The following is a 26,667-nucleotide window of genomic DNA, read 5'->3' as shown; positions in this document are numbered from 1 at the left end:
CAAATTATAGAAAGAGCCCAAATGCCCATCAACTAATGAATGGATAAAGAAGACTATTGGACTATTACTCAGACATCAAAAAGAATGAAATCTTGCCATTTGCAATGATGTGGATAGAGCTAGAGAGTACTATGCTAAGTGAAATAGTCAGAGTAAGACAAATACCATATGATTTCACTCATATGTGCAATTTAACAAGCAAAACAAATGAACACAGGGTGGAGGAAATAGAGGCAAACCATAAAACAGACTCTTACCTATAGACAACAAACTGAGGGATGCTGGAGGGGAGGTGGGGGGTATGGGTTAAATTGGTGATGGGTATTAAGGAGGCACTGGTTGTGATGGGCACTGAGTGTTGTATGTAAGTGATGAATCACTATTTCTCCACTTGAAACTAATATTACACTGTATTACACTGTATGTTAACTAATTGGTGTTTAAATAAAAACCTGAAGAAAAAAATAACAAACTACCTAAGAATAAATTTAACCAAAGAAGAGAAAGACCTGCATACTCTGAAAACTACAATACACTGACGAAAAAAATTGAAGACAACAGAAGTAAATGGAAAGATATACCATGCTCTTGGGTTGGAAGAATTAATATTGTTAAAATGTCCATACTACCCAAAGCAATCTACAAATTCAATGCAATCCCTATCAAAATACCAGTAATATTTTTTACAGAGGTAGAACAAATAATCTTAATATTTGTATGGAACCACAAAAGACTCAAAACAGCCAAAGAAATTTTGAGGGAAAAAAAAAAAAACAAGGTATCACAATCCCAGATTTCAAGCTGTAATACAAAGTTATAGTAATTAAAACAGTGTGGTACTGGTACAAAAACAGACACATATATCAAGGGAAAAGAACAGAAAACCCATAAATAAACCTACAATTATATGGCCAATCAATCCTTAACACAAAAGACAAGAATATGCAATGGGGGAAAGGCAGTCTCCTCAATCAATAATGTTGGGAAAACTGGACAGCTATGTGCAAAAGAATTAAACTAGACAACCTTCTTACACCATACATATAAATAAAAATACACAAAAATAAACTCAAAAAGATTAAAGACTTAAATGTAAGGCATACAACTACAAAACTCCTAAAAAAAAAAAAAAAAAAAAAAAAAAAAAAAAAACTTAGGCAGTAATCTCCAGGATATGAACCCTAGCAACATTTTTCTAGATATGTCTCCCCAGGCAAGTGAAACAAAAGCAAAAATAAATTTTTGGACCACAACAAAATAAGAAGGAAACCATCACCAGTATCAAAAGACAACCTACCAAATGGAAAAGATATTTGCAAATGATCTATCAATAATTTTTTTAAATGTCCCAATGAAGAAAAGCTCAGGACTAGATGAACTCACTGGTGAATTTTTTTTTTCCTCACTGGTGAATTTTACCAAATAGTTGAAGAATTAATACAAATTCTTCTCAAACTCTGCCAAAAAAAATATCAAAGATGTTGGAACACTCTCAAATTCATTTTATGAAGCCAGCATTACCCCGAAAGCAAGGCCAGAAAAGGGCACTACAAGAAAAGTACACAGCAATATTCCTGATGAATATTGATGGAAAATTGTCAATAAATACTAGCAAACTGAATTCAGCAGCACATTAAAACATCATTCACCATGATCAAGTTATAGCTAGAAAAACCAGACTGAAATCAGTAAGGACACAGAAGACTTGAATACACTATATACCAATTGACCTAACAGACATATACAGAACATTCAACAGCAGCATATACATTCTTCCAAAGGACATATGGAACAATCTGCAAAAGAGACTACATGTTAGGCCATAAACAAGTCTCAACAAATTTAAGAAGATTGAAACAATATCAAGTATCCTCTCTGACCACAATAAAATGAAACAAGAAATCAATAGGAGGAAAACAGGAAAATCCACAAATACGTGGAAGTTAACTCACTCTTAGAAAACCAGTGGGTCAAAGAAAAAATCACAAGGGATTAAGAAAATATCTGGAGGTTCATGAAAGCAATACACAACATTCCAAAGTTAAGGGATGCAGTGAAAACACTACTAATACGCATATTTATAGAGAGAATGCTTACATTTAAAAAAATGAAGTTCTCAAATCAGTGACCTAAATTTTTACCTCGAGGTACTCTAAAACATAAAAACAAACTACAGATGATTCTCAACTTATGACAGTTTGACTAACAATTTTTCTACTTTACAATGATGCAAAAGTGATACATATTCAATAAAAACTGTACTTGGATTTTTGAGTGTAGACCTTTTCCCAGGCTAGCAATATGGAGTACAATACTCTCTTGTGATGCTAGGCAGTGGAACTGAGCCACAGCTTCCAGCCAGCCATGTGATCACAAGGGTAAATAATTTATACAGATATACAGCCATTCTGTACCTATATAGTCATTCTGTTTTAAGCTTTCACTACCATATTTAATAAATTACATGAGATATTAGAAACTTTATTACAAAGCAGGCTTTGGGTTAGATGATTTTGCCCAGCTCTTAGGTTAATGGAAGTGTTCTGAGATGTTTAAGGTAGGCGAGGCTAAGCTATGATGTTTAGTAGGTTAGGTGTAGTAGATGCATTTTTTACTTATATTTTCAACTTATGATAGGTTTTCATGCCATAACTCCATGGTAAGTTGAGGAAGATCTGAAACCAAAAGTTAACAGAAGGAAGGAAATAATAAAGAATAAAACAGAGAAAAACGAAAGAATAGAAAAACAATCTTTAAAATCAATGAAAACAAGGGTTGGTTTTTTGAAAAGATCAACAACTTGACAAACTCTTAGACTAATAAAAAAGGCACAGATAAATAAAAATAGAAATAGGGGCACCTGGGTGGCTCAGTCGGTTAAGCATCTGCCTTCAATTCAGGTTATGATCCCAGTGTCCTGGGACGGAGCCCCACATTGGGTTCCCCTATTGGCAGGAAGCCTGCTTCTCCCTCTCCCTCTGCCTGCCACTCTCCCAGCTTGTGCTCTCTCTCTCTCTCTTTGTCAATAAATAAATAAAATCTTTTTTTAAAAAAAGGAAATGAAGAGAGGACATTTCAACTAATGTCATGGAAATAAAAAGGATTATAAGACTACTAAGAATAATCATATGCCAACAAATTGGATAACCTATAAGAAAAAGATAAATTTCTACCAAGACCAAATGCATATCAAAACTAAATCACAAAGAAATAAAAAAAATCTGACCAGACAAAGAGTAAGGATATTGGATCAGTAATCAAAAATATCTCAATGAAGAAAAGCTCAGGACCAAATGAATTCACTGGAGAATTCTACCAAACATTTAAAGAAAAATTAACACTAATCCCCCTCAAGCTCATTCTAAGAATTGTATAGGAGAAAACACTTCCAAACTCATCCTATGAGGTCAGCATTATCCTGATACAAAACTCAGATAAAGGGGCACCTGGGTGGCTCAGATGGTTAAGCGTCTGCCTTCGGCTCAGGTCATGATCCCACGGTCCTGGGATCAAGCCCCACATCGGGCTCCTGGCTCAGCAGGAAGCCTGCTTCTCCCTCTCCCTCTGCTTCTCTCCAAGCTCATGCTCTCTCTCTGTATCTCTGTGTCTCAAATGAATAAATAAAATCTTTAAAAAAAAATCAGATAAAGACACTACAAGAAAAATAGAAGTCAATTATCCTTGGTGATTATTGATGCAAAAATCACTAATAAAATATTAGCAAAATGAACTCAACAGGTCATTAAAAGGATTATACATTATGACCAAGTGGGATTTATACCTGGAACATAAGAATGGTTCAACACAGGGGGGCGGAGCAAGATGGCAGAGGAGTAGGAGACCTAGATTTCGTTTGGTCTCAGGAATTCAGCTGGATAGGAATCAAACTATTCTAAACAACTACGAACTCAACAGGAGATCGAAGAAAAGAATAGCAACAACTCTCTGAACAGAAAAGCGACCACTTTCTGGAAGGTAGGACGTTCAGAGACGTGAATCCCAGGCGATATTCGGGAGGATAGACGGTGGGGGAGGGGGCTTCCATCCACCAAATCTGGCAAGTGATAGAGCAGCAGAGCACAAAATCAGAACATTTAGAAGATGGTTCAGCTGAGGGACGTCGCTTCAGTGGCTAAGCGGGGGGTGGAACCCTTGCGGGACAGTGTGGTCTCAGGACCCTCGGGGGTCACAGAAAGACTGCACTCAGGGGTGCCTGAGTGCAGCAGAGCTCCCAGGTATCGGACTAGGGAAGCCGGCTGCAGAGATGGAGCCGAGGAGCAGGCTCTCAGCTCGGGGTTGCCATAAACCGTGATCCGCGACACAGTCGGGCCACTGCTCCTCCAGCAGGGACCCAACAAGCGGCAGATCCAGGGAGACTCCCCTTCCTCCCCGGGGAGGAGCGGCACGGGAGCGCACCGCAGGGATCTGCTGGGTTTGGAGACTCCACACAGGGTCATGTGCCAGAGATAGAAATGCTCGGTCACAGGCCGGGTGAGCACAGAGTGTGGCTGGAGACTGGGGAGACGGGAATGATTGACTGCTTTTCTCTGGGCGCGCACTGAAGAGCGGGGCCCAGAGTTCTTGGCTCCTCCGGGGTGGAGATTGGGAGGCCACCATTCTCACTCTAGTCCTCCAAAGCTGTACGGAAAGCTTGCAGGGAACAAAAGATCCCGAGAGCAAACCCGAGCAGATTACTTAGCCTGGACAGACAGGTGCGGCGCAATTCCGCCTCTGGCAAAGACATTTGGGAACCATGGCAACAGGCCCCTCCCTCAGAAGATCAGCAGGAACAGCCAGCCAAGACCTACTTTACTAATCAATGAGAACAGGAGAACGCCAGCACTAGGGGAATACTGTACATAGAATTCATGCCTTCAAATGAATGAGATTTTGCCATTTGCAATGACGTGGATGGAACTAGAGGGTATTACCCCAAGTGAAATAAGTCAATCAGAGAAAGACATGTATCATATGACCTCACTGATATGAGGAATTCTTAATCTCAGGAAAAAAACTGAGGGTTGCTGGAGTGGTGGGGGTTGGGAGGGATGGGGTGGCTGGGTGATAAACATTGGGGAGGGTATGTGCTATGTTGAGCGCTCTGAATTGTGCAAGACTGTGGAATCACAGGTCTGTACCTCTGAAACAAATAATGCAATATATGTAAAAAAAAAAAAAGAAGAAGAAGAACAAGATAGCAGGAGGGCAAGAATGAAGGGGGGGAAATCGGAGGGGGAGACGAACCCTGAGAGACGATGAACTCTGAAAAACAAACTGAGGGTTCTAGAGGGGAGGGGCGTGGGGGGGATGGGTTAGCCTGGTGATGGGTATTAAAGAGGGCACATTCTGTGTGGAGCACTGGGTGTTATACACAAACAATGAATCATGGAACACTACATCAAAAACTAATGATGTAATGTATGGTGATTAACAACAATAAAAAAATTTAAAGAAAAAAAGTAAAAAAAGAAAAAGAATGGTTCAACATATTAAAAAATCAATCAATGTAATCCACACATTAATAGTAAAGGACAAAAAAAATGATCATTTCAATTGATGTCAAAAACGTGACAAAATTCAGCACTATTTCATCATAAAAACATCTGACAAACTATAATAGAAGTACCTCAACATAATAAAAGCCATACATGATCACAGATAATATCACACTCAGCAGTGAAAGACTGTTTTTTTTCCCTAAGAACAGGAAAAAGGCAACCATGCCCACTCTCACCACACTATTCAATATAGTACTAGAGGTCCTAACTACAGGATTTAGAGAAGAAAAAGAAAAAAAGGCATTCACATGAGAAATAAAGAAGTAAAATTATCTCTGTTCACCAATATGATTTTACATGCAGAAAACCCTACAGATTCCATCAAAAAAATTGTTAGAGCCAGGAAACAATTTCAGCAGTTATAGGATATAAAATCAACACACAAAAATCAGTTGCTTCTATGCACAAACATGACCAAGCACAAAATGGAATTAAGAAAATGCTCCCTTTTACTATAGTATCAAAAAGGATAAACTGGGGCACCTGGGTGGCTCAATCGTTAAGCAGCTGCCTTCAGCTCAGGTCATGATCCCGGGGTCCTGGGATCAAGCCCTGCATCGGGCTCCCTGCTCAGCGGGAGGCCTGCTTCTCCTTCTCCCACTCCCCCTGCTTGTGTTCCCTCTCTCATTGTGTCTCTCTCTGTCAAATAAATACATAAAATCTTTTAAAAAAGGATAAAATATTTAAGAATAGACTTAACCAATGAGGTGAAAGCTTTGCACACTGAAAGCTAAAGACATTGGTAAAAGAAATCAAAGAATATACAGACAAATGGAAAGTCATCTCATGCTCATGAACTGGAAGACTTCGTAGTGTTAAAATAGTGTTAAAATGCCCAAACTACCCAAAGAAGCTATCTACAGATTCACTGCAATCTTTATCAAAATCCCAATGACATATTTTGCAGAAATAGAAAAAATAGCCTAAAAGAAGAATGTTACAGTGTCTCACTTCCTGATTTTGATACATATTACAAAGCAACAGTAATCAAAACTATATGGTTTTGGCATAAAGACAGATATATGGAACAATGGAATAGAACAGAGCACCCAGAAATAAAGCTCTGGGTATATATGGCCAAATGCTTTTCAACACAGGTGCCAACAACACAGTGGAAAATGGACAGTGTCTTCAACAAATGGCACTGGAAAAACTATATCTACATGCAAAAGAATGAAGTTGGACCCTTACTTTATATAATATACAAAAGTTAACTCAAAATTGGCATAAATGTAAAACCTAAAATTATAAAACTCCTGGAAAAAAGTATAGGAGAAAACTTTCAGGACATTGGATTTGGTAGTCACTTCTTGGATATGACACCAAAAACACAGGCAAAAAAAGTAAAAATAAACAAATGGGATTACATTAAACTTAACTTTTGTGCATCAAAGGAAACAACAGGGTGAAAAGGCAACTTACAGAATGGGGGAAAGCATTTGCAAACCACATATCTGATAAGAAGTTAATATCTAGAATATACAAAGAAATCCTATAGCTCAACAACAAAGTAAGTTTAAAATTTTTTAATAATAGAAATATTAATATTAATAATGGAAAACAGTATGGCAGTTCCTCAAAAAATTAAACATAGAATTAACATATGTTCTAACAATCCAGCTTCTGGGTATACACCTGAAAAATTCAAAGCAAGCTCACAAAGAGCTATTTACATATTCATGTTCCTTGCAGCATTATTCACAATAGCCTGAAGGTAGAAGAAACCCAAAGGTCCATTAATAGAAGACTGGGTAAAGAAAGTGTGGTATACAACATGCAATGGGATATTCACAGCCTTAAAAAGGAAGACAATCCTGTCGTATGCTACAATATGGATGAAACCTGAGGACATTATGCAAAGCAAAATAAGCCAGTCACAGAAGCTCAAATACTGTATGATTCCACTCATATGTATCATCTAAAGTAGTCAAAATCATAGAAACAGAAAACAGAAAGGTATTTGCCGAGAGTGGGGCAGGGGATGCAGGGGGGAGGGGAAATTAGTGTTTAATGGGCATAGAATGTTGGTTTTCAGGATGAAAAGGTTCTAGAGATCTGTTAACAATGTGAATATACTTAACACTACTGAACTATACATTTAAAAATGGTTAGTATGGAAAATTTAATATTAAATGCTTTTTACCACAATAAAAAAGAATGAAGGAAATTAGTATTCAATACTAGATCTCTCTGACTCCAAATTATGTACTTATAACTGCTAAATCTAGTTTACTATGAAACACAATAAACTCTGTATTCATTCACTAGAAAACAATTAGAGAAATGGGTAATTTCACATTGGTAGACTATTTCAAGAAAGAGCACCAGGGAAGCTTCCTTAGTAAGCTCCTCACTGAACTTCACCAAGGCCATAGTCAATCTTCATACTGACACTGGTAACCACACAGCAATATAAATTGTGTTTAAATGAAGTAGTTGATACCTCTTAAGTGTATCCCTATGCACTTTTAAATTTTAATGAACAATTATCTCTGTGAGGAAAAAAAGTGGCTAAAAAGTAATCCTGTAAAAAGAAAAGCTGTATCAATAAAAAGCTTTCAGATTAGTTAAAAGGATTTGAGATTGATTGGTATTAGTCCAAAAAGGTCTCTGGGGTCCCAACCAAATAATGGTTACTGGTTTAAGCCACTAAATTTTGAAGTGATTTTCTATGCAGTAATAGATAACTTATGCTTATCTTGAAGTCTACTTTGATATTAATCTAGTTAAACAAGTTTTTTAGAATTTTTGTTCTTATATTTTTACAGTCTTTTACTTTCATTATGTACCATATTTTAGATATGTCAGTTTTAGGCAGAATGTGTCTTGTATGATAATCTTTGTCTTTGCTTTCAATTAGTCTTTATGTTTGGTTTTTAATTACAGTACTTAATCCCTCTACACCTAATATAATTACTTATATATTTGAGTTGAAATTTATCTTAACCCTAGCTTTTAATTTTGTCCCACATTTACAAAACAAAAATTTAATATATAATGTTTTCCTTTCCCTTTGTTGACTTCTTTTTGTTGATTATGCTTAAAACTCTGCTTTCCCACTTCTAATTGCTTTGTAATTTTACAGGAATATGATTTTAGAATATGTGTCGGCATTGTACCGGGTCAGCTTAACTATGCTAAAAAAAAAAAAAAAACCCTCCCACTCTTTAGTGAGCCAATGCACTTCAAGTTTTGTAACCTCTGCCAATATTTAGCTCAGCTTTCCTGCCTCATATCCACCTCTTCTGGAATCATCAGACTCCCTTATGGAATGAAATATTTTTATAACATATCTTAAAATTTTAATTTCTGAAGGTTTTCTGTATCTAAATCTATTATTTTTTGTTTTGCTAACCCTTGTTTATGGTAACTAATTTTCTTATGAATTTTGAGCTCATATATGGCTGGTAATAACCTGTGGGAATCCTGCAAGTTGCATTCCTATGGAGAGAAATATTCTTTGCCTCCAACAGGTGCCCTTGGATCTTACCAACCAGGAATAAATGTAGCTTCATTGCTCAGAATCTCCTAACTACATATGTTGTACAAATTAAAAACCTAAACCCATACAGGATCAGAAGTATAATCATGAATCCTCAATATGAAAATTTTGTTCGTTTGTTTTTCTGTCATTTCATTTACCTAGAACTAAGAATGAAACAGATAATTTGTTTTCTCCCTTCACTTAGAACAAGTAGCATATTTGTTTTGAAGGCAATTCTTTCAATGAGGCTGAAGCAGTTAAATATATTGTACATGGAGGTTGAGGGTTTTACTGAGGATGTAGTTCTTTTGAAAAAAAGAAAAATAGACTGACAAGCTTTAAAAAAATGAAAAACGCTTTACTTTACAAAAGCATTTAGAGAACCTCATATATAAAATAAGTGAATCAACAAACACTTGGCTTATGCACAATTTTTAAGAAGTTATGAATTGCAAAAGCAAAATAAACATTTATCAAAAATGTTTTTAAATTTTTTATTACATCCTTGAAATCAAGTTAGATACAAAGGTTAAATCATTTTAAAATAAAAATACATAAAAAAGGACCTACCAGATTTTTATCCACAACGATATATATTTCAACATATTGAGGGCGTAACTTGAAAAATTCAGTTCTCTGAAAAACAAACATGAGTCCTGAGGAATTTCCAAAAATTAACCTTCTGTTGAAATGATATTCAGAAACTGAGACATAGTGCTACTGATTATATAACAAAGCTGCTTCCAAATACAAAATTTAGGTACTATTCAGAAAATTCCAGTCCAAAAAGTGCCTGTGGTTAATAAGAATGTTCAATGAGATCCCAAGCTATACAAGAATCCAGGTATCTGTTAATTTTAGCAGTAGCTGCAACTGGAAATATCAACATTAATCTTTTATTTCTTGCCTTGTGATAATTTTCATAGTAGTCTTCCATATGGGCAGATTTTCTGCTACTAATTATTAGGAAACTACTTCTGGCAAACAATAAAGTTTAGAAAATATTACTGGAGTTTATAATCAATGGCAGTTCATGAGAGCCAAGAATGTTATTTATGACGTTATAGCAGTTTACAGGCCTTTGTGGAAGAAGAATTCATCACTTTGTTTTACATGTACCTTATGGGGGCCACTAATGGTATTCATTTCTGAACTCTCCTGAAACAAAGACAACTTGGAAATCCAGATCACATGACATTTTCACCTAATTTATCAGCCTAATTGAGGAAAAGGAATAATTTATATTAACTATCCAAATGTCCCATGTAAACATTAATTTTTTGGTTGCTTGAATCCTATATTCACATATGTGTCCAAGATTAACTACCTAAGTCTTTACTAAACTTTAATCTCATAACAAGCTTAATGAAGAAATAATCTTAAGATATGCAAGTCATCAAATTTTGCTCTGAAGTTAGTTTTCATTTCACAAAATTATAAGGAAGAAGTTAAATTTAAAAGTCAACACTTACTTCTGAACTTTTTCTGATATAATAATATATATTATTATAGCTGTAAGTCTTAGTTTCTCCTAAGAGAGGTACACTAGTGTTATCATATTTTTCTTCATAAATCATGTGCACAAATCCTGATATGGCTTCCATTGGTTCAATTCCATATGAGATGTTTTTAAGCTGTAATGTTCCCCTGAGTATTAAAATAATCAAAACAAGTCTGAAATTATTCTACCAAAACTATAATACTCTAATGAGAAATTTTGGCAAAAAAAATTTTTTTTTACATTTAAATTCACCTTGGTTTCTCTACTTTATTCATTGAGGTGTTAAACTCAAAACTGGACCAGTAATACCACAGGATGCACACTGCCTTATATTACAAATATTCTAAGAGAAATATTTTATTATCTTAAAGAAAGCATATAAGTGGCATGGACCTATCTGATTAAACAGGTTAGGACTCTTTCCTAGGATAGGGTATAGATTTTCTTAGCCAGCCTGTCAGATCTTTAGGCACTATCTTCCTTAGTCTTGGGGCCTTTCTTCTTTTGGAGATACCTACTCTTCCCTGACACTTAATGTCATATGTCATTTTTTGTGTGGACTTAACTGAAGGTATTACCTGCCTAAAAACTACCAGAAGCAGAGCCAAAATAGCTATCAGATCTAGGCAGTCTACAATTTTTGACCATGCTAGGAAATTAAGAAATCAATAAAAACATTAAAAATCTGGAAAAACTAAAGAAGTATGGAGAGACCAACCAACACCCCCTACACTCAAGGCCACTCAAAGCCTCAAGCAGTAGATCCTGTTAGAATCAACACGTAGCCTTCCATCAGGGACAAATGCTGCCAAGGTGACCAATTCTATTTTACCAGTAATTCTGTTTCACTCCTTAGGGACCTGAGATAACAAAGGTGAATACAGAACTAGAAAATATCAATGGAGGATCAACTCAAGTTAGCAGGATCAAATACCAGCAAATGGAATATCTTTAAATAGGCTACAACCTGAGTCCTGAACAAGTGTGGAGTGACACAAGAGAATTTGGAAAACCTGCAACATATCCATGATAACTGCAATCCATCTGAAAAGAAAATACACAAGAAAAAACGTATAACTTATTTTTAAAATGTGTCATTTTTATTTATTACTTTATCCACCTTAGTACTTTAACATGCATGGGCAATTACCCAATGAAATTTTGCCAGGTAGAAATAAGAACTAGTCCAAATTATTCAATTTCAGTGAAAGTGTAAAATTGTATTCTAGAAATTTCAGAATATTTACATTTTTAAAGATAATTCAAAATAAGAAATCTGTAAGAAAAAGTTAAGTGTTACCTGCGCTAACAAAGGCTGAGAATGTTGGGTGTCATCTTTGTCATAAGAGTAAACAACAGAAACTGAAGATAAAAATGTTCTAAACAAAAATCACAAAACATGCTCAAGTTGTGAAACAGGAAACATAGAAAAAATTATTCTTCATAATACAAATTGTCCTTTTACTAAGGAATTGTAGTGCCAATTACCTTTGCTTAGTTAATTGTCCAAATACTTTTCTGTCATTTACAATAAACCAGGTGCTGAAGAAACCATTTTAACTATAGTAACATAAAATACTAAAATGCATGCTAATGAACAACCCAAATAGCTAGAAATAGCAAATAGTAAAATAACATAGGTCCCAATTTCCAGCATAGAACTTTAAAATCTTTGTCTTTATCGCTCCCTGATTCCAGATTTTAAACCTGAATCTTAAAAACTAGGGTTAGAACAAAATTTAAAAAGATTTGCTTAGCATTACTACAAATTCATATTCACTAAGCTTAGCTACGTACAAAGTTCTCAGTAACCTTGGTCAGAATTTTCCTTCATTCTCCTCAGTAACAATTCAGAAAGTTGACACCTCTCCTGCCAATCATTTCCTGTAATCTCCATGTCACTTTTGTTTCAGACCCCCCTCTAACCATCCTCATTCCTCATCTTTATTTCCAGAAGATGACTACTTCTATTGTTCAAAGCACACCTTACACTTGTGCTACAAATCCCATCTGTGCCATATATTGAATATAGTTTTTCAATCCTATAATTTCAAATTATTCCTCTCTACTGTTTTTTACATTAATGCTATTAAAAAGTTTATTATGAAATCATTACCTTCATAAATAATTCTCCCTTGACCTGTGTCCTACTCTAGCAATTCCTTATGTATTTTCAATTCTCAACAGATTCTATCAATAGAGTAGTCTACACATAGTTTCTCCACTTTATCAATTCTTATTCACCCTGAAACTGCTCTGGAAAAGATTCATAACCACCAGAATGTCAGATCCAAAAGGCAATTTTAAAATCATTGCCTTGGACTTCTGCCTTCATTTTGAAAACTCTGACCACTCAGTCTAATCACTTAATTTACATCACACATCACTCTTCTGCTTTTCTTCCTACCTCCCTAACCCTTCCAGCTTGATCTTCCATGTTGGCTGCTCTTTTTTATTATACTTATCTCAGAAATATTGATCTTTCCTAGGATTCAATCTTTAGTCACCAGTTTATTTATAAGCACTTTATAAGCTCTCTTTTTTTTATATTACAGCCAAACTATTGATTACTGCTAATCTATATCCTTATTGTCATTCTCTCCCCAGAGATTCAAATTCCTATATTCATATACTTAATGGAGAAAACCCACTTGGATGTCTTATAAGGCACTGCAAACCAAACTCAACCCTTCCTCACACATATAGTTCACTTGTTTCTCATTTAATTAATTATAAGCTACCCATTTTCTTAAGCAACAGCTAAATTATCCAAGATACCTCACTTTTTCTCAATCACTCTAACAAATCCACCTTTGAGGTCTACTGAATTTTTCTTTCCTGTGCTATGGCCAATGCCATTGTTTAAGCCACCATCATCACTCACCTAAACTCTTATATAACCACATAATTAGACACCTTACCTCAACTTCTCCTTCTTTAAAAACAGCCTAAACTCTCAATGGGACTGCAAAGTATATGCTTAAAAACATTTTTGGCTTCCAATATCCTTATCATGGAATTATAGATCCCCTACAACCTGGCTCCTGCCTGCTTTCCAAAATCTTTTACTTCTATCCTCCAGAAATATATCCTTTAGTAATTCACATGGACTTTTTGCCCAACACAGAATTAACTCTGTCTCATACCTCCATGTTTTGCACACAATTTCCTCTAAACAGAATGTCCCCCTACACCACTTCATTTCTTTACAGAGCTCACAAGGTATCTTCTCTCGAGATACAAATTATCTTATACCTCTTTCCAAAAACCCTTCCTTGATTTCCAAAGAATACTATTTACACATTTATTATAATACCATATTATAATAAAATTCTCCCCCTCTCTATTAGTTTGTCTGAATATATAAATTCACGTGGACCAAGTTTTATCTTTGTATGCCTATGATTTTACCCAATAATCAATATACAATAAGTATCACATGTATATAGATATCAATGCACATTTGAATTGAAATGATTCTATTCATACCCATTTTTAAAAATCAAGAAAACAAAGAATTAAAATTTGAAAGGATAAAATAGTTACTTACTGTTTTGTAAGATGGACAAAATATGGCTTTCCTTTTACTGTAATGATATAAGCAATCTGTAACATGAGTATCCAAAATATCAGTAATAATACTTGCAAATAATATATGCAAAAAAACGGATTTTCTGAGTTATGCTTTAAAAATATTAACAAAATTAATAATTATGTATAACCATTATATATGCTTCCCTTCCTGTGTGATATTCAAAGCCTCAGAATTCTAAATTGAGAACTATATACTAGTCCCCACAAGCCTTTATTCACCCTAACTAACATTTCTGAGGGAGAAGTTTGCCTGATGATTATTATCTTTTGGCTTCGACATATACCACCCTTCACTATGCCCAAGGCAAATACCAAAGATGCCCACCTTACTTAAAAGAACCTATTGTTTACTCCCAGACCTCCTAAAATTAAACTGAAAGAAATACTACTCCATGGAAGAAACACTCCTAAAACATAGCAGTACAATAAATGCACTACACCTCCACTAATGTAACATAATAAGTACCATTGCACTTTGCTTATCCACATAAGCAATGAAATGCCTCTGGAATAGAATGTAGGAGAGGATAGAGGGGGAGCAGAGACATGTCTAGAGAACCCACCAAAAGATAATAGAAAATATAAGAGTCACTAAATTATTTATTTGGCTAATTTTTAAAAATGATTTTAACAAGAGAAATAGCCATTTAAAAGTTTTCAGTTCCTCAACTTTGTATTATAACAGAACAAGATTCTTTGCAACAGATAAATGTTCTCAAAAGAGTCATTTGAATGACACTCTAGAAATGAGCATATAAGTGAAATCTGGTGAGGATCCTGAGAATTGTGTCCTCTAAAAATACCCTGTTATTAAACAAATATGATGAAAAATAAAGTGGAATGTGATAGCATCAACAAAATTTTAAATCCACACAGCTTACAAAACAAAACAAAAAACCTAGAATTTAAATAATAAGAAATGTGCAAAACTGACAGGAAGAGAAAAAGAACTTTCTCCGGGGATGCGGAGAAAGGGGAACCCTCCTACACTGTTGGTGGGAATGCAAGCTGGTGCAGCCAGTTTGGAAAACAGTATGGAGGTTCCTCAAAAATTTGAAAATAGAGCTACCCTATGACCCAGTAACTGAACTACTGGGTATTTACCCCAAAGATAAAAATGTAGTGATCCGAAGGGGCACATGTACCCCAATGTTTATGGCAGCAATGTCCACAATAGTCAAACTATGAAAAGAACCTAGATGTCCATCAACAGATGAATGGATAAAGAAGATGTGGTATATATATATATACAATGGAATATTAGGCAGCCATTAAAAAATGAAATCTTTCCATTTGCAACGACGTGAATGGAACCAGAGGGTATTATACGAAGTGAAATAAGTCACTCAGAGAAAGACAAGTATCATATGATCTCACTGATATGAGGAATTTGAGAAACAAGATAGAGGATCATAGTGGAAGGGAGGGAAAAATGAAACAAGAAGAAACCAGAGAGGGAGACAAACCATAAGAGACTCTTAATCTCAGGAAACAAACTGAGGGTTGCTGGAGTGGTGGGGGATGGGAGGGATGGGGTGGCTGGGTGATGGACAGTGGGGAGGGTATGTGCTATGGTGAGCGCTGTGAATTGTATAAGACTGATGAATCACAGACCTGTACCCCTGAAACAAATAATACATGATATGTTAATTTAAAAAAAGAAGTTATATAAGAACAGCAAATTAAAACCAAAGAAAAGAGAAAATGAAAAAGTAAAAAAGAACTAGTGGATATTTTTTAAAATTACAACAGAGAATATCAACAAAGGCAACAGATGATTCTTTGAAAAGTTGAATAAATCTGATAAGCCCTGGTGAGACTGACCAAAAAAAAAAAAAAAAATGAGGTTAGAAAAGTTACAAAAATATCCACTAAATACCCCTCAACTCATGAGGCTAGCATTACCTTGATACCAAAACCTGAGAAAGTTACTTTAAAAAAAAGAAAGTTCAGGTCAGACTCTGTCATGTGATAAATGCAAAAATCTTAAAACATTAACAAATATTAACAGTAATGTAATATGTCATAGCTACATTCGGTTTATTCCAGGTGTTCAAAGTTGGTTTAACATCCAAACTATCAATTCAGTAAAGTCAACCAGATTAACAGAATGAAAGAGAAACCTCTATCATTTTGATTCAGAAAAAGCATTTGATAAAATTTAACATCTATTTGTCTAACAGAAAATATTCACACAAATTCTTAAAGACCACAGAAAACTTCACTTCACGGTAATATTGAATACCTTCCTTGAGACCTGGAAAGGGAAAAGGATATTTGCCATCATCATTTCTATTCAACTCTGTATGTAAGGCCCAGGCAAAGTAATAAGACAAAGGAAAAAGCCAAACAAACAAAGGGCATAGGACTGGGAAAAAAAAAAAAAGTAAAAATATCAGTATTTTTAGATAATGTGATTGTGTTATTCAAAAGAATCTAAAAAGTAGTTGAATTAATCAGAGAGTTGAGCAAGATAGAAAAATCAAATGTGTATCCGATACTAGCAACAGACACTGAACTTTACAAAATTAAATAATTTGCGGGGCGCCTGGGTGGCTCAGTCACTTGTCGGTTCAGGTCATGATCCCAGCGTCCTGGGATCGAGGCCCGCATCAGGCTCCCTGCTGGGTGTGGAGTCTGCTTCTCCCCCTCCCTCTGATTGCTGCTCCCCCTGCCTGTGCTCTGTCAGATGGATAAATAAGATCTTAAAAAAATTTTTTTAAATAATCTGCAACAGCATCAAAAATATCAAATACACAGAAATATATCTAACAGAAGACATATAAGACCACTATTGAGGGCTATTTTTCTGTCTTTGCGTCAATACCACACTGGTTTTAATTATTCTAAGTATCAATATCTGAGAAAGTAAATCTTCACTCCCTGTTCTTTTTCTTTAGAGCTCTATTAGCTATTTTTAGCTAACTTTATTTCCATATAAATTTTAGAATGGTTGTCTCTGTAAAAAACAAAAAGACAATATTTTTGTTGTGATAGCTTTGACTTCATGGAAGAACTGACAACATTATGGTTGATATGTATATATGTATGATTGTATGTATGATTATGTGGATTGTCTACAAGAACTCAAACAACCACCAGGGGATGGTAGTCTAGATCAGGATTTTTTAAACTGCAGATTATGCAGTTAGTAGGTTACAAACACCCTTATTTTCCAACAGAAAGAAATTATCAAAGTGCATCACATGCGCTTTGTAAGTAAGATCAAGAATATTTTTCATGAAACTTTTGCTTAAGCGATATACCCACTTATCCATACACAAGTATCTGTACAGGTGTACAGAGACCATGCTTTAAAAATCTGTTTTTTATTGTTGATTATAGTAAAAAATATTTGAAAAAAATAGCAAGCAACATATAATATAATTCAAAATTAATTACAAGAAATAAAGGGGGACATTTTACAGGGATAAAAGCATCAATTAAAAGTTAAAATGCTATAATCTTAAACATTTTACACACTTAATATTCTATCTCCAAAATATATAAAACAAAAATTGATGGACCTAAAAAAAATTATATCCAATTCAAACGTATATGTGGAGATTTTATAATTATATCAGTTACATTAAGGACCCAAGAGAAATATCAGTAGGGCTACAAAGATTTGGACAGCACTATCAACTAAACTTATCTGACTTATACGCAATACTACATGCATTCACTGAAAAAGAAATATTCAAGTGCACATATAACATTTATCAAAATAGATCACATGAAGGATAATAAAACAAGTCTCATCAACTTTTGATAATCCAGCTTGTATTCATATATAAATAGCAATTAGAAAATTAACATAAAGAAACAACACCATTTATCACAGCATTAAAATAGGTCCAAAAAAACTGAGAATAAATTTAACAAAAGGTTTTCAAGACATCTACACTAAAAACTAAGACTTATTGAAAGAAAACCTAAAATATATGGAAAGATATACCATGTACATGAATTGGAAGACTCAATATTGTTCAATTTTCCCTAAATTGATCTGTAGATTCAATGCAAACTCGGTAAAATCATAGCGGGTCATTTGTGGATATGAACAAGTTGATTGCACTTAGAATAGTCAAGACAAGAATATGAAAAAAAAAAGGAGTGCCTACACCAACCTGTATTGACTTATAAAGCTACAGCAATTAGGGCAGTGAAATATGGGCCAAAATTGTGATAAGCAGTCCAATGGCACAGAATGAAGAATCCTGAAAGAGCCACAAATATATATTTATCTGATCTTCAGTAAAGTTACCTTTATAATCTGAGGAGGACAAATGCCCTTCCATACATGCTGCTCAGTATCCATATGGAAAAGACAACGAACTTTGACTTCTCTATCTCATGATAGAAAAAACAAATCCAGATAGCTCACAGACTAAATGTTAAAAGGAATATAAAGCTCCTACACAAAAACACTGGGATATATTATATAACCCTGCAGTAGGCAAAAATGCCTTAAATGAAATGCAAATAGCAATTAGGAAGAAATAAAATATTAATAAATTGAAATTAATTGATTAAATTCTGAGACAACGAGAAAACAAGCCACAGACTGGGAGGGATATTTGCAAAAGATACATCTGATAAGGGACTGTTATCCAAAATATAGAAAGAACTCTTATAATTCAAATGAACAACCCTATTAAAAATGGGAAAAAGAACCAGATACCTCACCAAAGATATACAAATGGCAGATAAGTATATGAAAAGATACTCCACATCATAAGTTATTAGTGAATAGTGAAATTAAAACATTGAGATACCACTACATGCCTATTACAATGGCCAAAATCCAGAATCCTGACAACACCAAATTCTAGCAAGGATGTGGAGCAACAAGAACTCTCTTTTGCTGCTGGCAGGAATATAAAATAGTACAGCCATTTTAGAAGAGGTCTGGCAGTTTCCTACAAAATTAAACATACTCTTATCATATGATCTAATGATCACAATCCTTGGTGTTTACCCAAAAGAGATGAAAACAAAAAAACACACAAAAACCTGCACATAGATGTTTGTTGCAGCTTTATTCATAATTGCCAAAATTTTCAAGCAAACAAGATGTTATCGGTAATTGAATGGATCAACTGTGGTACATCCCAACAATGGAATATTATTCAGCATTAAAAAGAAATGAGCTAACAAGCCATGAGAAGACATGAAGGAAACTTAAGTGAATATTACTAAGTGGAAGAAGCCAATCTTAAAAGGCTATTTATTAGGTGAGTCCAACTATATGACATTCTGGAAAAGGCAAAACTATAGAGACAGTGAAAAGATCAATGACTGCCAGGGGTTAAAGGGAAGGATGCCAAGGTTGCTTTCCGCTCAAAGGTGCTCCCAATGGTTCCTCTACCACGAGGTCCACATAGGAAGTTCACAGCATGGCAGTTTGTGTTTTCTTTGGGGTCAGGTGGAGGAACACTCCAAAAAGCTGTGATGGAGTCTCAAAAACATAAATTAATCAATGCAGTGACCACCCTATCATATTTACAGGTCTCACTGATCCTCAAGAGGGAATTATACAGGGTGCACATCAAGAAGTAGGACTCTTGAAGGACATCTCAGAATTCTGTCTACTGCAATATAATACAGATGTATATACAGATATAAAGAAATATATCAAGTACACGGGTATGGTTATCATTGGATGGAAGAGGGAAATGGGATGGGGACCAGGAATAAGGGGAAAAGTATAATAATAAGGGGTTGGATGGAACCATTAATCATAGTGTGGTATGAAATTGGAGGAGCATAGTATACATCAGTGCCTGAAGTCCAAAAAAATCCTCAGTGTAGTATTTCAAAAACACTAAATTCAAATTTAGTGATAATTCATCACAGAAACTGACTTAAGAACATATTACACGATTGCTGGAATGAACTGGAGGACATTCTGCAGCACACTGATAATTCTTCCTAACTAAGCAGAAATTAATGAATTTCCCACCTTCACTGCTTTATGTGGGGGCAGGGTGGTTGGGGGAATGTGAGGATCTCAAAGATATTCTGGGTCATATTTTATATGTGGCCATGTCTTCTTTAGTTTGCTCTATTAGTAAGACTTGTAGTTGCAGGAATGATGAAAAAGATTTTTCATATTGTTCATTTTGGTTGTTCTTCTGGAAGGAATTATGTATACCACCATCATTCACAAAATTCATCTAAAATAGAACTAGGAGTCTGGTGGTTGTGGTGGGAAAAAGTATGCAAACATTATTATGTAAGTAAAACCAAGCAACATGAAAATACTACACCACCCCTATAAGATACTAGGACATGAACACCAAAGAATATTAGTAATAATCAAGTTCCAAGGGTTTGTAAAGAGTAGCTTCAGGTGGCATACATTTGGTATGTTGGAGAATACCCTGAGACTCTACCTTACTGTTCCAATTTTCCCTTAAATAGCCTTGGCTCAGTCAATTCGGGCTTTAAGAGGAATCATCATTTGTTATTAATATAAGTTTCTAGGGCAAAATGTTTGTACCATAATACTTTTCAGCCCAGAAACCAAGGAAGAAAGAACAAAAGGAAAAGCAATTAGTATTACTTCTTTGCTCACTAAACTAAGTGGGCCTCTTTTTTTGTGTAACAGATAGTAATGAGTGTTCTATTTCATCAATCATGTGAGGATTTGGAACAACAGGCCTCAGCTGCCTTTAATTCCTTTATCTAACTCAAAGAAGTCATTTAGGACACTCAGAAATGTGCAAGTAAATTATTTCTTTTTCATTCCTAAATAGATCTTGGTGTGTGTTCAGAGTTGCCAGGCATCTTGTACATATGGACAGTCCTTAATTTAACAATTTTTACCCTATGCCCCGAACTGACCTTGTCAGAACACCCAAAATATTCTATATTCAGCTTTTTTCAATAAATTACAAAACTTTCATAGTCAGAGCTCTTTTCCACCACAATAGCCGGTGTTTAAATCATTTAAATGGCAACACAAGCCAAAAATCATACCTTCAGAAATAAAGACCTATATGATCTCTCAACTCTCCGTGTAGGCTTATCTGAGGGAAATCCAAAAGGAGAGACTGAGAATTAAAAATACTTATTTTTCATATTCAAGAAAGGGAAAGGCTTTCTCTGGCCAAAGTCCCAAGTCATGAACAGGTAACCACTGTTAGAGAGAACTGGTCAGAATGCACAATCAGAAAATCAGCCAATCACCAACAGCCACACTCAAATAACTAGCTTCTGGAGTCAGCAAATCAGTGACAGCCCTAGGCCCTAAGGAAGCATCAGTCAATGCCTCAATCCACTAAGGATGTGATCAACAAGAGCCTTACTCCACCAACTACATTAACACAGCTGAGAGCATGTCCATACCTAAATACTCTCCCTTCTGAAAGGCCACTAATCCCTGAACACAAAACTTCCCAAAATCTTATGTGAGATTAGCTCTGGGTTTGTTCAAGAAGACTGGCCCTTACAGGCAAACTGGAAGCTCATTACTTTTTTGAATCACATATCAAGTTCAGTGTTTATTTTATATCATAAAATACTGATATTTCATATCAAGTTTATTGTTTATTTTACAAGTTTGCAACCCTTTCAATGGTTCAATTCATTTGATTAGCTATGAGTTTGGACTTGTGACAGATTCACCAACTCAGCTGTGAGATTATCCAACTCAATATTTTCAATTCTTTTTGAAATATTTTGGACTATTATCTATTTTTGTGTATATTTAAATCCCAAATGTCAAAATTCTATACAGTTTTACCAACTGTAAAGTAAAAGTCCTTTTGAAGCTCTTTGTACAGTATGCAATTGTTCATTTAACATAAAAAATGGTGGAAAGTCAAATATAAACCCACATACACCAACAGCTAAGCAAAAGAGATGAGTGATTTCCTCATATAGTACCAAGAAGGTGATACAACAAATTTTTGGATTGAGAAAAATTCGAAAGATATAAGAAATGCAACAGACGCTAATGGTTTTGCACATCAGTCTTTCTACTTAGATGACTATTTGAATGTACAATTACCAGAAGTATTTTCTGATTCCAAAATTGCAAGCAAAATTTCAGGTGCCCGGTTGAAATCCACTGTGATAATTAAAGAATGTAATGGCTTCCCTTGAAATTACATAAGTCATCAGAGATCTACACATGTCAATTGTTAGGGCACAGCCCCAGGTACAAGTAATCACAATGCAGAAAAATGTTTTCTTTGCTTGCATAACATTTTTCTCATGAGAACAGAGCCTGCTTATAAGGCTATTTGAAAGTAAAATCCCTTCCATATAAGACTTCAGAGACAACAGCAAACTTGTGTAGAGACTCCCTTATTGAGTTAATAAGAAAAATTGTACTGCTTTTGTGGAGGTAATGTAAGTACAAATTTTTGTGGGTGTTTGTATAAATATGCAGAAAATTTAATTTGAAACTGAAGCAGGGCACCTGGGTGGCTCGGTCGGTTAAGCATCTACCTTCAGCCTGGTCATGATCCCAGGGTCCTGGGAATGAGTCTTTCATGGGGCTCCCTGCTTGGCGGGCAGTCTGCTTCTCCCTCTGCCCCTCCCCCCAACTCATGCTCTCTCCCATGCTCGTTCTCTCTCTCTCTCTTTCTCTTGCAAAAATAAAATTTTTTAAAAAGAGAAAAAAAAGAAACTGAAGCAAAGCATGAATAATTCTAAGAAGGTGTTGGCTGTCCTTGCCATATCAAAGAGCACCTGATGTCCTTTCTCTCGACAGTGAGATTATTGTCAAGCTATTGCTTTCTTGCTTCATCATCTAAGCTGTTTGAAGTGAGTGATTAAAAGATTTTTATGATTTTGCTGATGTTCAGTATTCTTCAATTCTCTTGCATTCACTAAACCCATTGGCTCTCTTGAACAAGTGCAGTTGGGAGAATCCTCAGTTTATTTAAAGCACTGAAATCATGCTTTAATTCTAAAACAAGGCCCAAAATATTCTTGTTGACTTTTTACATAATCTCGCAAAGCGAGGCCTATGTATTTCTTTTTCAGAGTTACCTCTTTAGCAATAGGATTTTGCAAACTGGAAGAAGAGCAGTGTTATTGAAATGTTCCATTGTATAAAATTGTGTTGAAGAAAGAATTGAGCCCTGTCCTCAAAATGTATCTCTCTGGTGTCAAGTCTATGCTCAAAAGGGTAAACATTCTTTACGAACAGGAAAAGAAATTCCAACTTGAAGTGGATAATTAGTATGGCACTTGCTCTATCTTTTGAAATATTTTAATACCTTGAAGAATTCAGTTCTTTTATCTGGATGTTACTAAATAGTTTTCCAGCATGGGAAGAAGTAGAGTCATCCTATGTAGTGCTGAAGAAGAAGACAATAAAATTTGATGAAAATATTCTGGTTTTGCCAGTGAACAACATTTTAAAAGACTGTTGATTAAGAAATACAACATAATGTTGAAGAATGCAAAAGCAAGCTAAGAACAATGATGAGAGTTGTTAACTTCACAATGCTAATGTCCAGTATTGTTTTTTTTTACCACTAAATGTTCATTGGGAAAAAGAATGAAATAAATTATATGTGACCACTGTAGAAACCATGTTACAATATAAATGGAATAATTGCAAGGAGTTTTATACGTGAATTCTGTAAAACAAGAAATTGATAAATCTAAATTGATAAGTCAAATCATCAGGGAAATACAGTTCAAGAAAGAGGTACATAATTTAGATACTGTGAAAGGTGTAATGAAATGGAGTCACTTATGTCAAGGGGTTTTAAAATGGATCCAGGAGGCCATAAAGGAAAAGGGATTTATGCATGTCTTCACAGGGTGGAACCATGAACTTTTGCACTAGGCCAAAGCTGTGAACTGAGCCAAACTGCAGATATTCCAACAACTCAGATCAAGCATTTGCTATAGGAAGAGACTTTCCTTAGTGATTGTCTTAGCAACCAATTATATTCAGCCAAGATTAGTTTTCTGCCACCAACACTAACCAAAATTCTTTGTCAACAACATATAGGAGCACCCTCTTTTGTTTTAAAAACACTTTTTTGTTGTTGTTGTTCCCTACGGGAACACAGTTTGGATTGCTACTGAATCTGCTTCTTGAAATGCAATTCTGAGACCCCAAATAAATGCTTTTCTTATGTTTCAATTCCACCTCTTTTCTTAGTCAACAATACTTACAATTTGTTTCAGATGAACAACAAATAATTTTTAGTATTTAAAATTATTTAGTATGCCCACACAATACTTCTTTTTTATCTTTATGTACATATGCATAGGCAATTAGAAATAATTCCAAATTAATTAGGTACCCATGTTTTTATTTCTTAAATCTGGGAGGTCTCTATGTGCCTCCTAGGCATTCTTACTTTTGCAGGTCCTCCCTCATATTATATTGAATATATTAAAATACAAACATATTCCACATTAAGAATAATTTTCTGTTGCAAAAATATTAAAAGGAAGCTTTTAAAATTGTTATAGTTAAAAGAAACACACTAAAATTTCATATTATTAAATGACTTTTTAAACATGCTAGAGATTGGACAAGTGGAGAACTCAAAGATCATCTCCTCAGTGATAAATAATAGAGAGAGAGGGTTGGTATTATTCATTTCAGGAAGAAGGAAACTAAACAAGAAGTCCAGCGGAGCCCCTTCTTTCCAATCAGAAAAAAAATAAAAAGCTGGAGTAGCACTCACATACTTTTGTGACTAAGAATTCACTTGGTGGGTGGTGGGTGGGGTTTGGGGTGTGGGTGGTAAATAAAACCCAGCTACTACAGGAAGAAAATGTAAAGAAATAGAATATGGGGAGGAGAGGTTACCTTCAGAGAACTAGGGGTAACGGAGAAGGAGAAACCTGATACAGTGTATCCTTACATAAAACACAGAAGGAAGTTTTTTAAAAACCACGAAAAAGAAAAAAATTAATTTGGAGACACATAATTATGACTAGCATTAGATTATCCTATAGTAGAAGGAACCAAGTGAGAAGTAGATTTTTCTGGGGAATTAGAGAAGGATAATATGCAGGCTCCCCTACAAGCTAATTAACAGATCATCTTTCAGCTCCTCAGGGACTCTGAAAGCTGAGGCAAGTAGCTGGAGGAAATCATGAGGCCTAGGAGTAGGGGACCAGAAAATTCAATAATCAAAAAAACAAAAAGAATACTATTTCAATACAATATTTTAGACAATCAAAATTAGTGCAAAAAAAAATCCATGATGAACAAGTTATCAAGTTTTAAAGAAAGACAGTGTCTGACCGTGACTCACCCCACCGGCCATACCTTTATCTTGGTCCTGGGGGAATTCGTTTTTTGCTACTCCCTTAAATTTTCTGCCTGAGTCAAGCACTTTGTCTGCTTCTCCCTCGTCCTGGCCCTGGTGGATCCTATCCGTAAAATCCTTCACCTCAACAGAAACACACATACAGAGTCACACAATATTCCTACACTTCAAATTGCTCCTTGTGAACCCAGTTCCAGCTGTCAGCTCTGCCTCCAAGAATTCTGTTCCCACCTCTATTCAGCAATTTTGGTCTTGATATTAAAGGCAACTTAACACAATTTAAGATATAAAAATATTTCCCAATTACATTATTTTCTGGATTTCCTTTTGCATCAGATGGTGAAATCTTCTCAGGAACTGTGGTCTGCATAAATGTTTTATGAGGATCTAAAATAAAAATAAGCAAAGTTATTTTGATACCTACAATCCTACATTATCCACTTCTTAAATCCAATCCCTCATTTGTTTCTCTACATTACCCAATATTTTTCGGTATAATCTATGTATCTACCCTTCCTTTCCACTGTGTTTCTGGTCTGGTCGTCCTTACCCACAAATTTCTTGGCCCTTGTCAAGATGTCAAGTCTTTATTTTCTTTCTCTCTCTCAATCTCTACACACAGACAGACACACAGACAGACACACACACATAGAGTAAGAGACAGAGAGAGAGATCCCCGGTTAGGCAGTTGGACCGTTTGGCTCGGTAATACTAAATAACAAACTATGGTATTGTAAAAGAGGTGTGCAAAAGAGAAACACAGGTTCAGCAAGAAAATGGGATCATTTGCAGGGAAAGATACAGAATACTGACTACAAGAGTGATCTTCCAATTTTCAGTAGAGCAGGTGGAGGATAGCAGTCACCAAATCAGGAAATCATTGACAAATAGGTTCTTTATGGCGATGCAATTATTTCTAGAATAGCAGAATTTTGTATGTGGAAAATACCCCACTATTTCATTTTTGTCCGTTTTACAGACAAGAATACCAGCCCAGAGACGTGAAAAGATTTTCTGCCTGGAGGCTGCCTCTGCTTTTTTGGCCACCGACGCTGAAGCGAACGGCAAGAAGAAAGTGGGTAAAGGAGAGCGCGGGGCTGGGATAAGGTCTGGGCCTGGGGCCTGGTCCAAAGAATACAGTCCCCTAAGCGAACACAGTCCCCTCCTCCCCCCGCGAGCCTGGATGACAAGCAGTAACAAGTATCTGGACTTACCGGAGCCTGCGTGCAGCAATTCAAGCCGGGTGAGAAGGACCAGAAGAAGGAACAT

At 35.4% G+C, this 26,667-nt stretch overlaps 1 protein-coding gene across 1 annotated transcript in view; it reads right to left on the bottom strand.

Moving 5' to 3' along the window:
* Positions 1 to 26,667, bottom strand: part of LOC114224818 (disintegrin and metalloproteinase domain-containing protein 5-like) — a 134,012-nt gene extending 107,345 nt beyond the window's left edge. The window contains exons 1-8 of the mRNA XM_088021310.1: positions 26,613 to 26,667; positions 25,706 to 25,785; positions 14,604 to 14,687; positions 14,094 to 14,149; positions 11,844 to 11,922; positions 11,511 to 11,587; positions 10,515 to 10,689; positions 9,613 to 9,678 (exon numbers count right to left, since the gene is read on the bottom strand). Of these exons, the coding sequence (XP_087877436.1) occupies positions 9,613 to 9,678; positions 10,515 to 10,689; positions 11,511 to 11,587; positions 11,844 to 11,922; positions 14,094 to 14,149; positions 14,604 to 14,687; positions 25,706 to 25,785; positions 26,613 to 26,667 (672 nt within the window). The remainder of the gene's footprint in view (positions 1 to 9,612; positions 9,679 to 10,514; positions 10,690 to 11,510; positions 11,588 to 11,843; positions 11,923 to 14,093; positions 14,150 to 14,603; positions 14,688 to 25,705; positions 25,786 to 26,612) is intronic.

Source organism: Eumetopias jubatus, unplaced genomic scaffold (genome assembly GCF_037043125.1).
Source record: "Eumetopias jubatus isolate StellerSeaLion01/CBP00866 unplaced genomic scaffold, mEumJub1_p1.0 scaffold_2, whole genome shotgun sequence".
NCBI classification, from domain to species: domain Eukaryota; kingdom Metazoa; phylum Chordata; class Mammalia; order Carnivora; family Otariidae; genus Eumetopias; species Eumetopias jubatus.
This window is presented reverse-complemented; position numbering and strand designations above follow the sequence as displayed.